Here is a 12,333-nt window from a genome sequence, read left to right on the forward strand (position 1 = left end):
ATGACAGCATAATGCTACTAACTTCAGTGGAGTTAATCCCAATTTGCTTCAGTCTGAGAGGCGAATGGAGCTATGCCAATTTATACCAGCTGAGGATATGGTCCACTGTGTGTGTACTTGCAGCAGAATCAAGGATGAGTAAAACAGGTATGGAAAAAACCCAAACAGTCCCACCTTTGCCCGTATCTAGATGTAAAAGGGAATCAAACTCCCAGCGATCGGCAATGTTTGGGTCTGAGTTTCCCACGTCTGATTTCCCGTCAGGAAGGACCCACAGTGCCGAAATAACATACGAAAGGCTATTCTCCTGCTCTTCCTAGCCACGACCAAAGTGCCAGCAATCTTGCTAGCAAGCCTATTCTGAACATATCTAGATTTGTAGACCCAGAGCTTCATATCCAGCCTTCCGGACACTTATGCAAACTCAACCCAGACTCCATACTGTTTGCCCATTTCTAGTGAGAGCAATCCAACACTTCAGTGTTGTGCTTCCCAGAATAGCCACAAAACCTTCTAATGAGCAACCTGCCTGTCAGTTCATTTCTTATTCGTTACTTTACCAGCCTATGGGAGCTTTTATTCCATTTTAGATGTATTTGTTATCTTCTCTAAAGCCCCGAGATGGAGGTTTACGGTTGGTGGTTTCCAGACTGCACACGTACCTTGAGCAAGAGGCTGCAAAGGCAGCGTAGCCTGGCCAGGCTGGATTGTTAGCAGACCTTGACGCTGCAAAGACAGGAGATGCTGCTGCTGCAGTTGTTGCATCTGTAAGAGCTGCTGCTGAAAGGCCAACTGCTGTGTAGCCACTTGCTGTTGCTGTGGCTGAAAGGGGAAAAAGGCACATTTGTCATTTCAGAACTAAGTATTTATACACGATATTTAAATGGCTCCCAGTTTCAAAACACTTCATCTGATTATAGTCGTCACCAAGCACCAAGAAAGGACGCTGAATGGAGGCTCTGACCACTTCTCATTAAAGATCCCAAGTCATTATTTCAGTAGCAGTGTTAACCACAGGATTGTGGCCAAATTCCATGTTGGGCAATGACATTCTTCCTACCTAAACTCCCCCTGCACGTCACATGAAATATTTATTCTGCATTTCTTGGTCTAAGTTGTTGTGTTATATTGCGCTACAGAAGTTTCAACCCAGAAGTGGTCGCATTTTGGCGGTGAATAAAGCAATCCGTGTGTAGTCTGAAACAATTGGTAATACTTCAGGATGAACAGCGTGAATATAAATGGAAAAATCGCATTGCAAGGTCATATCATACTTAAGAGGAATGAAAAATAATCCTGTGCCATGCTCCATTTACGCATGCAAGGATTGTCTCAACTATTAAGGCAACTGATTGGGTTAATTTATTGCATTTTCTATACTTGCTCTCTCTTATTCATTAATCAAGTTACAGTACTTTCTCCTGAATATTGAATTGTTCCATGCTATATTTAAGACTTTTACTTTCTGCACTTTGAAATTTTTAATTATTCTCACTAGAAAGAAGACAGAGTTGCTGTACTCCACTGGGATTTGAACCTTGAACCTTTGAGGTGTAAAAGAACATGTTGCTTTTCTCACTATTGAGCCCGGAGAAGCTTTTAACTACTCTGTTTATCACTTCTGACATAAATAAATGAGAAAAAATCAGACCTTTGAAGAAGAAAAACTTCATCTAATATTGTTAATTAGCCATGACAAACGATGAAATAACATTGTAAATCTTTCACAGAAACAGCCACTAGATTTTAATTACATACATTCATAATTTAGCAAACAACATCTTACTTGAATGGGAGTGTTTAATATGTACTGTACTCCAGGCTTCAGAGTTCTTAATTTTGCTTCAGTTTAAGGAACCCTCTAGGTTTTGCTTCCATGCTCATCTTGTATTTTATTTGCTTTGTTCTTAAAAAACCATGAAAGGCTTTGCATTTTGATACATATCTTTTTATTTATTGTACAATGACAGGAGGAAAACTTTTGTTGTGTAAAACATCAATACATCATGCCAGTGTTTAGCAGTTCCTTGTGCTAGCCAAAAACAATTTATGTAGATTTCCTTTGTAATTATCTGAGTGATAGAAAGATAATACAGCGCAGCAGTACAATAAATAGAAGGAAATTATCTAATATCCCTAATCTGCTAGGAATCATATCAAGGTGGAGGTCTTATCCACATTAGAGCTAACAATTACGGAAAGAAAATTAACTCTTACAAAACTGCAGGCACGGGCACTCTTACAAAGTGTCCAATCACCACCTTTTTTTCATTTTAACACCTTACAATCCCTGAGTCAGATCCTCAGCTGGTGTTCACAGTGAAATCCATTGAAGTTACTGGAGTGACACTGGTTTACACCAACTGAGGAGCTGGCCCCACATTTTAAAAAGTCCCTGAAAAAAATTAAGGAATCAATTCACCCCATTCACATATGGAATGCTCCATTCGGATCACGGGAGAGGCATCAGTGCAGTGATGAGAGAATAGACCCAGTCATGCTCAACTTGACATAAGCTTGATTTTTAAAAAAGACTATTGGAGAAAGTTGAGAGTAATGGAAGCTATTTTTGTTCTAATCCCCAAATGGTTTATTTTATAGCAAAACAACCCAACCAATCTCATATTAGCAACCAATTTCAGACCTACCCCCATACCACTGAGAAAGTTAATTGAGTTCTTTTCTGAAAAACAAAATCTACAGTTCCGACAACAAAAATTTAAATAAATTAAAACTAAGAGCCAGCATTTTCATTTGTAAAACAGCATGCTCAAAATGATCCAATTGTTTTTCCTATTTCGCAAGTTATCAGATTAATGGAAACCACAATGATGGTGATGTTCATGTTTGAATAATTTTTGGCTCTTCAGATATTCTCATAATAAAAAATTATGAACGCAATCCTATTAAAAAAAACAGAGTTAAAATATTCCCGGGTTTGGACATGTTGGTTACTTGCCATCTAATGTAAATTAAGATTTTACAACACTTTATTTATATAAATTGACTGATGCCTGTTTGGTTCTCTTCTCAGCTATCCGTAAGAAAAGCTCATGAAAGCTCTCTCATTTGAAAAGCCAGGATATAAAAGTATACAAGGCCCATTGTCCAAGAAAGAATTTAAAAGCAACACACGTTGCCAAACTGTGCTCCCCACCCAGTTACCAAACACAGGATACAAGTCAGTTTGTTTACTTCTCACAATTGAATGCATACAAAAAAGGTCTCAGTGCAGTCCTGTTGTCAGGTCAGTAGTCAGTGTTAAAATGCTGAAATATCCTGATAAAACTTGCATTTTTGATCCCCTCCCATAAGCTTCTGTCAAAGGTCTGTTTTCCTTTCTTAGGTTACTCCCTACCGCCTAACATAAACTGTCAAAACTGCTGGAGGACAAACGGCCTTTTTAAAACAATTCTCTTAGCCCAACTTGAACACACAAAATGGGATTCTTCTGCTACCTTTATTTAAAAATTAATTCTGTCCGCTGCTTCTCGAAGTCAGTTCTGTCAGGTATCAGGGAATGAGTTTTGTAGACTAGATGAGCTAGTGTTTTTTTTTTTTTTTAAAGATTGCAGTGAATTATAGAAAGAGCTCTTGCAATCACTAATGGGAACTTGCTCTGCATCAAGCTGTAAATTCCCCTTAATATAACATAAAAGGAAAGGTCGCAGAAGTCCTGCGTATTGTCCTGGTTATAGGTCAAATCTCTATGACTAACAGGGTTTTGGTGGTGGATTTTTTTTTTTGGTAAACTGAGGATACAATATTATGAGCCACTAATGACTGGGGGATACAGTAAATTAATAGGCTTGTTCCATCTGTCAATGTTCAATTTCAAACCATGTTAAAATCATAACCACCAGTCCACATCACAAAATTGCTAGCATGTGACTCTATTGTCATTTTTAGCACAAAAAAGGACCACCAACTGCATGCTAATTTAGTCAGAACACCCTCTTTAGCTCAGGAAAATGGGTCTGAAAAACCTGTGGGATGAAATGCATTGTTGAAACAGGCCTCTAACTAACATCATCAGGGGAAAAAAAAGTAGTAAAAGGAAAAGAGTCTTGGACCCTTATTCTCCTATGTCTATTATATTATAATATTCTTCTTAAAACAGGAAGGAGTCTTTTCTTATTGTAACTCTGGATAGTGCAATATCAGAAGTGTGACCACAGTAAATCAGTGTGTTAGATATTAAAATGCCATCACATTGTCTAACTTCCCTTCTTGCCTTTTAACACAAAGTATTTTTTTTCTTTCAACTTCAAGCCATCATCTTTGTGTCGGAGATGCTCTCCTGTCTGACAACAGCAATTTAGAAGAGTTAACTTTTATCGTTCATTCTGCTGTGTAACTTTCCCCTTCAAATTTCTTTATCTGCCCTCTGAGCTCATCTGAACTTTCATGTTCTCCCAGCATGCAGGCTTGCATTCAAAACTATGTCTAATAGACCAAATAAGAGGTTAATAAGAAGTGGCAACAGAAAGAAAAAATACAATCCCTGGTAACTGATAAGAATGACAGTGGCAGCCCTTTATTGTTTGTCTTCAAATATAGAGTTAAAGATCTTTAAAAAACTAAATTTTGACGCCTTTGAAAAGAAAGAAGCACAAAATAACAACAGGGGGTTATTGCCTGCCAGCCACAGGGGAGAAGCTCCATAATTCTTATTCTCCCTTTTGAAGGCTGTTAGAAATCTGATTCAAAAAAAGCAACAGCAGAAGGAGAAAGCCTCTTGAGGCTATAGCCATTTCCTGTGATCATGCATAATGCGCTTCAAAAGTGGGTTTTTACCAATTCTGTTGATCAATTGCACCTCCTTCATATTCCCTCTTTTTTCTGCTGTGTTTACATCTGATGTGACTCAATGACAAGCACTGTCTGAGACTGTGAAACAGACCTGTCATGTTGATTTATGGGCGCATCAAACCACGACTTGTCCAAACTGAAGCTTGCAGTTCATTAATTAGAGAGTTGTGACTTTGAAGTCAGCTTTCAGACTGTGGTTTTTAACATTTGGCTTAATTTATATGCTCTTGAATGTGGATCTCTAAGGAAAAAACTGAAATTCCCTTCTTGTCTTTGAACTTCTTTTGACCGCACAATAATCATTTCTTTGTCCAGAGTGATGCCTGCATCCCAGAGTCATTAACGCACATTGAACTGCCACTGATGAGTAAGCCCTACTGAATTAGAAAAACAGCCAGCAAAACAAAGCTGAGAGCATTCTGCACAGTGATATCTCACAATTACATGCCTTCCCTCCCTGTGCCATTTCCATTTTAATTACTGTTAGTCCTTTAGATTTACATTTTAGACACTTTTTAATCTGTTCCTTTTTTATTAGAGTGGCGCCCGTTCGCACATTGTAGTTAAGGTTGTGTCAGCGTTTCCACTATAAACCCCCTGTTTTCAGTGGTTTAGAGCTCAACTGTAAAAATTCAGACTGGGTTGAAATGTGGCATGGATGGTACAACTTGCCAAATTTGAAAAGAAAAGAAAAAAAATTGGTCAGGCCATTTTTATTATGTGTACTTTGCGCAGCATGCCTGCCACACTGACAGGAACGCCTCACCGCTAGGAAAGGCATTACACAGCATATTGTGCCAAGAAGCAACTTACTAAGAGGTGTCCATCCAGGCACTAATGCCACTGACTACTAATGTTCAGGTCCCTGAACATGGATTTACATAGTTTCTCATGTCACTTCAAGGAGGAATTTTGGTTTCTTAAATTTTAAACAATAATAATATCGCTATAAATGATGCAAAGTTCTGATTGTGATAGAAGTTTAGAAAAGCAAGTGTATTCAAAGTTCAGAGAGACTTTTGGCCCTAACTTGTCCCATTCTGTCTATGTATTGCAGTGACAACAGATCGATGTCTCCTGCTATTATACAGATCACGTGTGCTGTAATAGCTAGGCACAATGTGAGGAGTTGAGATGGCCCTTCAGTCTTATCTTTGCATCTCAGATTTTGTTGGTCCGTGTCACAACAAATGTTCCTTAAATGCAGTTCTTGTTCTAAGTTACAACTATGACAAATGTGTAATCTGAGCCTCTGCCTTGATACAGGGAACCTGCACTCAAAACCTCTTGAACTATTTCCCTGCTTTGAGAGCACAGCATCTTGACTACTGCATCCTTATTTTCACCCAGTGTACAATAACTCTCTTCCAAAAAACTCTCTCCAAAGACACTAGTCAAGATACTTGTTCCAATACTCACACCAAACAGCAAGGTGTGATGTTGTGCTATAAAATATGTGGCAGCAAGCAAATGGAAAGCACAAGAAAATAAAAGAGAAAACAGGACAATAACTCCAAAGCTGAAAGCTGAGACCTGATAGAGTCAGCTCAGTTGTGTAATCATTTATAAGATGAATGACAGTTTAATAGCCACTAGGCAGTCCCCTGGGATCTGTGGTTTGAAAGTAAAATGGGTATTGTCTGTACCTCTTTAGGCTGTTTTCCAGCATGTTGTTGCTGTAAAAGTTGAAGCTGCAACTGTTCCTGTTGTTTCTTATAAAACTCTTGAAGCTGCTGCTATAAAGAAGAGGAAACACGGTAAGTAACAAAGAGGAGGGACAATTCAGTGTCCCTTTTGGTGTAACACACAAACTGTGATTTGAAAAACAGCATCCTTTTATCTGTAATGGTCTGACCTTTAGTTTGAAACTCGACAATAAATTCAGTGCACACTGACTATTCTTGGCATTATCGTTTGAAAAGTAATCTCCAAAATGAACTGATGAAAAACATACCATTTTCTACACAAACTAATTAAAATAAGGCAAGGAATGACCTTTGATTGTAACAACAAAGCCAAAATGCCCTTGCTGAGAGAGGCTGGTAAATCTCTGTTGTGAAACATATACATGCTTTCTAAATGATAGGGTTTGACTGTATTAAGTTTTGTTCAATACATACATAGACATCACAGATAATACCCCTCCCCCTCCCCACTTCCCAGATGGATAGTAGATGTGCGCAGTTTAGATATCCACTCAGTGAATGAATGAGAGAGTGACAGTGAGGAAAGAGTACACGAGGTTAGCTTGTAGTGGCCTTTAAAGTCATCATGGAATTAATGTTGTGCAGCACATTAAGATAAGTAAACTTTAAAACCATACTTCATTTGTTGCAAACTTTTAGCTGACACAGGCTCACAGGTTGAATTGGGTACCCAGGAAAACGGATACTCCACAATACATTTGTTTGTTGAAATTCAAGGGTTAAAGCTTGCAAATATGCCACGTTTCTGAGACTCCCTATTGTTCCATATGGGTTTAATACGTTTTAGAACTGAACACGCCTCTCTACTATATTCTTTGTTTATTCCAACTAGTCAGAAGGAAGTGATGTGCCAAGGAGAATGCAGGTGCGAGCAATGGCGGCATCTGTAGGATTCTTGTTTCTTAAACATGTATCTTTATGTAGCTATCTGGGAAAGGCTGCTAGCTTTAGTCCCTGCACTTACGTTTTCAATAGCCATCGCTAGCTTTAAGTACAACAGAGCAATCAGCTCACCCCAGACATAAGATATGTACTCCAGTATGTAGGCAGCTTTCACTACAGGAATATTTAAGGACATTAGCACCCCTCTAATAGCCATCTTACCAGCTGTAAAAGAAACAATTACCTGTTGAAGCATGAGTGCCTGCTGCTGCTGGAGCAGGACCTGGAGTTGCTGGGGAGTTAGCACTTGTTGCTGGAGGATCTGCTGCATTTGTTGGGGAGTGATAACTTGAGGTGTCATCATAGCCACTGACACTGGAACCTAGAACATTAACACAGTGGGCATAAGAAGGCAGAACACTTTGTAACGAGTTCTACTACAGTTTATTTTACTTTTTAACGTTGAGCATGTATTTTTTATCCTGATAATATTTGTCCATTGCTAGGTCTACGGAACTGGTTCAGACACCATCCTGTTTTCTGCTGTATTGCTTACTTCTCATCCTCTGGAGTGTCAAAGTACGAAAAGCGCAGGAGCTTCTAGAGCCCACTGGAGTAAACATGAAAGCACTGATTTTATTTTCTCCCAACTACAGCCTCTTTCTCCAAAACATTATTGCAATGAAAATTATTGCGATATATGAATAAGCTGTCAAGATAGATCTATTTGTAGAAGAAACGGTCAACTCAACAAAACAGACACGCACAAAAAAGAAAAAACAATGTGGTGTCCCACATTGATGGGATCTAGACCCTCTTAAGACAATGATATTAAGAAAATGAATGAAAGCTCAGAGATGCGACTAACAGCACCTATGTTCCTATGCAATTTTAACAGAAAAACCCTACTACGATGTCTTTACCATTCCATATTCACCCAGCATACAGATGTCTTCAATTCTTTCATATTACGTGAGATACCATTAAAAGCCGCTTTCCATGACATTTCAGTGACAAACAGCTACAGTGATGAACTTGATAGCATTTCATATTTGCAACTGTTAACACGTTTCTGCACGGGCATCTCTGCAAGGAACCTGTACACTGTATCTGAAAGGATGATGTCTTGTTCAGATAAAACACTGACATTAAAATGACAGGCTGTCTTGGCCAAGGTTACACAAATTGTATTCAAGCGGATACCTAATGACAATGCTATGAATTCTGCAAGCTTTCTAGAATGTAATTTAGCTATTCAAAATAATCACTGCACTTGTATTTAATTTGCAGACTACATGAGAACCATTTTGTCAGTCCCAGTAATGCAAGAAGACTATTTCACTAGAAATAATAAAAAAGGGAAAAAATAGAAAGAAAAAACAACAATAGAGCAAAAAGACAAAACCCATATGACTTTTAACAGTAATATTTAAGCACCTTACTTTTCTTTAGTTTCAAATCAAATATGTGACAGCACAGAACTAAAAGCAGTAAAGATATACTTTGTTAAAAAGGATCTCTTGTCATCTCATGTATTACAATAAAAGGTAATAACATGTTTTGCACTTTCTCTGCGCACCACTTTTTAAAAATCAGCAGACAATAGCTGATCAGAAGATAAGAATTTTTAAAAAAAATCTTTCAGAGTAGTAGTAAGCAAGAGAGAAATGCAGTATTAATTTTATGTAACATAATGTCTTAATATGCAGTTTATCTTGACTTTTTCACATGATTTGTCCTGTCATTTGCATAGCAAGCTCTCATTCCTAATTTCACAGTCATTATGCACTGATGTCCTGATTTCTCAGCATCACTAATTTTGATGAACTAAAAATGGTTCCTGAAGGTCAGATTCACGTACAGTGCACATCCTCCAGTGCTGTTGTGTACATGTTATGTGCAATTCCCAGGAACTGCTTTTAAGACATTTGTTTGAAAATGGTTACGCACTTTTGACATCTCATTTATATGGCACTGGAATGTCACCCAGAAAGTTCTCAGTATCACAGAGTGCTTCTGAATGTGCACTATGGTGTACATCTGGATAACCCACCGTAATATCCAACAGACAGTCACATCTGATAACTATGAAAATAAAGATTTAATTACAGAACAATTCCTGGTTCCATTGAAGTCCATGGTGAAACTCCCAGTCACTTGGTTGGGACCAGGATTTAGCTGTATGTGTATTTCTATAGTGAACATACTGGACAGCAATTGCACTACAGAAGTGCTATAGCAATTAAGACCGACCCTGAGAAGCCTCAATCATTTGTCAGTAAACTCATTAATTCTGAGTATCCTAATCCATGTGATTTTTAAAATAACTTTTTCAAAGTAGAAATTTTTTAACTTATATTTGGTAGTCACCATACTAGCCTTTAAGCTTTACTTGTCTTTGTTATTCCATCCAAAAGAAGTTTACTTTTCCTTGAGGTTTACACTATCTTTTATTGAAGTATGACTGAGCAAACAGAGAAGGAAGCATGTTTAAGTATGTTTTCTGTGCTATTCTTGGAAGATATACAATACAAATACTCTTCAATCAGATTTCTGACAACAACCAGGGATACAGACAGGAACAGGGTGGGGTGCAGTAAAACCCTACAAATCAGTGATTAATACTAAGGGCCACATTATTCTGCCCTTGGTTATGGATGGACAACTCCCACTGACTTCCATGGGAGTTGTGCACGTGGGTCTAAGGGCAAGATTTGCCCCTATATTTGAGAAGTGTTTGTGTACCTTCCAATAAAGAATTTCTAAACAGAAACTATTAATACTTTGCTAAAACAGAAATGTTTTACAGGTAGCAGAAAACACATATATGGCATCTTTCAGACAGCAGGAGCGTGCTGATGAGCTCAACTTACTTTTATCATCTGAAACCACACTGTCACACCAGCTAGCTCTGTACCGCTAAAGAGGGCTCTGCCTTTAATTTATAAACGTAATAAAAGTTAGATTTACTCAAAGTTTGTGCTCCAGCATATCATGAAAATAACTTATGGAAACCTTTAACAAACATATTCAAATGGACCAGAAACTATTGTGTCAAAGAATAAAAAAAAAAAAAAAAAGAGCACAGTTTAAGGACTTTAAATAGTTAAGAATTATGGCCTATATATCCACTCCCTTAACTCCCAACGTCCAACTTTTTCTTGTAGCTAGTCCCTAGTAATACTAGGAATCAAAGGGCATGCAGCACCAGCAATAGCCTATTATAGCCCACACTTTATTACCCATTACTACTGAGGTCATTAGCGGTAAGAGTGATTGTACCGGTCTTAACCTATTGATCATTGTAACTACTATCATTTAATCCCGTGTTGAATGTCTGGAAAGCTGCTAAAGGCACACAAGAGAGAGTGCTTTAGAGTTGAGAAATATAGCCAAAGCTTGGAAATTACACTTTGATTCATAAAATCTAGCCAGTGGTTTAAATCAATAGTATTTAAAACAGTCATGTAAGTTCTTAACTACAGCTCTCTAATATTTATAGATCCCTTTTTGAGTGTATTCAGTCAAAATTAAACTTTATTTTAAGATACTGTACAATATACTTTACATTACTTCAGAGAAAAATATTTATTTCTGATATGTTGTGTGATAGTAAGTCACACCTGAACTGGGGGCTGTTAGTTTTAGATTTCTCTCTCTCAATTGTCAATTTAAATGTGTTGCCAAAAACAAAAACAATTATAATTATAAACCTACACTGAAAATGGCTTACCTGTTTAAGCACATGAAAATGAATGTGTTTTATGAGTTAACAATGAATCACAGAAGGCAGTTTATGAAGAACTAAAATAATTCTGACTTTCTGCCTTCAGGGAGTTGAAGTTCAAATTAACTACTGGCAGATACATATAGAGAATGCTAACTTACCAAGAACAATAGAAATCACCCTTAATTAGTTGTTTATTTTTATTTTCAGAAGGACACAGTATTGTTGTTGTTGTTGGTATATTTAATAGACTGTATGCTGAATTGTTGACTGATAACAATAGGGTGTGGGAGACACCCAGCTGCATGTAAATCTGGCAGTGGAGGTAAAAATACAGCTGCATTTTGGCTTTTGGAACTCTACTAGTATAGACCTGCTGACATCCTAATATCATCAACGGCAAAAAATGTCTTTAATACTAACAATTGCTTTCAGACTCTTTATATTTCTCTCAAGACTCTGTTTGCTATTTCTCGGGATTCCACAACAATCCTTTCCACTCTGGGCCATCTCCTCAGCCCTGCCATATACCATGGTAAGGATGCTTACCAAGAAAAAGAAAAGAAAAATTTAAAGAACTTGGGCCAAGTTCATCCTCAATGTAACAATGGAGTTACACCAATGACGCATTTGGCACTGTTCTATCTAAATAGGATAGTGTTAAGAGGAAGAAAAAGATTATAATCCATTTTTCCCTTTTCACTTATATTAACATAATTAAATACTAACCAAATATTTTCAGCTAGTTAAAACTTGTATACAGAATAAACCAGCACAGAATGCAATTTGCACATATCTCATTACTGGAGCTGGTTGTACTATTGTTAACTATCACAATACATTTAAGAGGTAGATGATTTCTTTAGTTAAAAAACCCACAAAACTAAAATCGTTGTCAGCAAAACCCTTATCCCTTGTGACAGTGTGTTAAAATTTGGCACAAATCAAGTTACTATGCCAAGTATCTGGATTTGAAGACTGTTTCTTTGGATGAAGGCTTTGTTGCTAAAAGTTAAATGGAGCAAAAATATAACTGAACGCACAAAAAGAAAGAATGAAGGATAGAGCAGTAATTAAAAAAGTGGACTACATGGAAAATAGAGCTGTATAAATAAATAACTATTAACTTGAGTGCCTATCATAAGACTAAAATGTGAAAAATACAAAATACAGAAACCTTCAAGTGAAGCAACATAAAAAAATAAC

General features: G+C 37.3%; 1 protein-coding gene across 20 annotated transcripts in view; it reads right to left on the bottom strand.

Moving 5' to 3' along the window:
- The window catches only part of FOXP1 (forkhead box P1), a 518,592-nt gene that overhangs the window by 84,819 nt on the left and 421,440 nt on the right, over positions 1 to 12,333 (bottom strand). For 17 of the 20 annotated variants that reach the window (XM_034777585.1, XM_034777583.1, XM_034777575.1 and 14 more), the window contains 3 exons: positions 7,645 to 7,782; positions 6,459 to 6,548; positions 663 to 822 (listed from right to left, as the gene is read on the bottom strand). In XM_034777585.1, coding sequence (XP_034633476.1) covers positions 663 to 822; positions 6,459 to 6,548; positions 7,645 to 7,782 — 388 coding nt within the window. The remainder of the gene's footprint in view (positions 1 to 662; positions 823 to 6,458; positions 6,549 to 7,644; positions 7,783 to 12,333) is intronic. The other 3 variants (XM_034777591.1, XM_034777590.1, XM_034777582.1) reach the window with 1 other exon arrangement.

This window comes from Trachemys scripta, chromosome 7, assembly GCF_013100865.1.
Source record: "Trachemys scripta elegans isolate TJP31775 chromosome 7, CAS_Tse_1.0, whole genome shotgun sequence".
In the NCBI taxonomy this organism is placed as follows: domain Eukaryota; kingdom Metazoa; phylum Chordata; order Testudines; family Emydidae; genus Trachemys; species Trachemys scripta.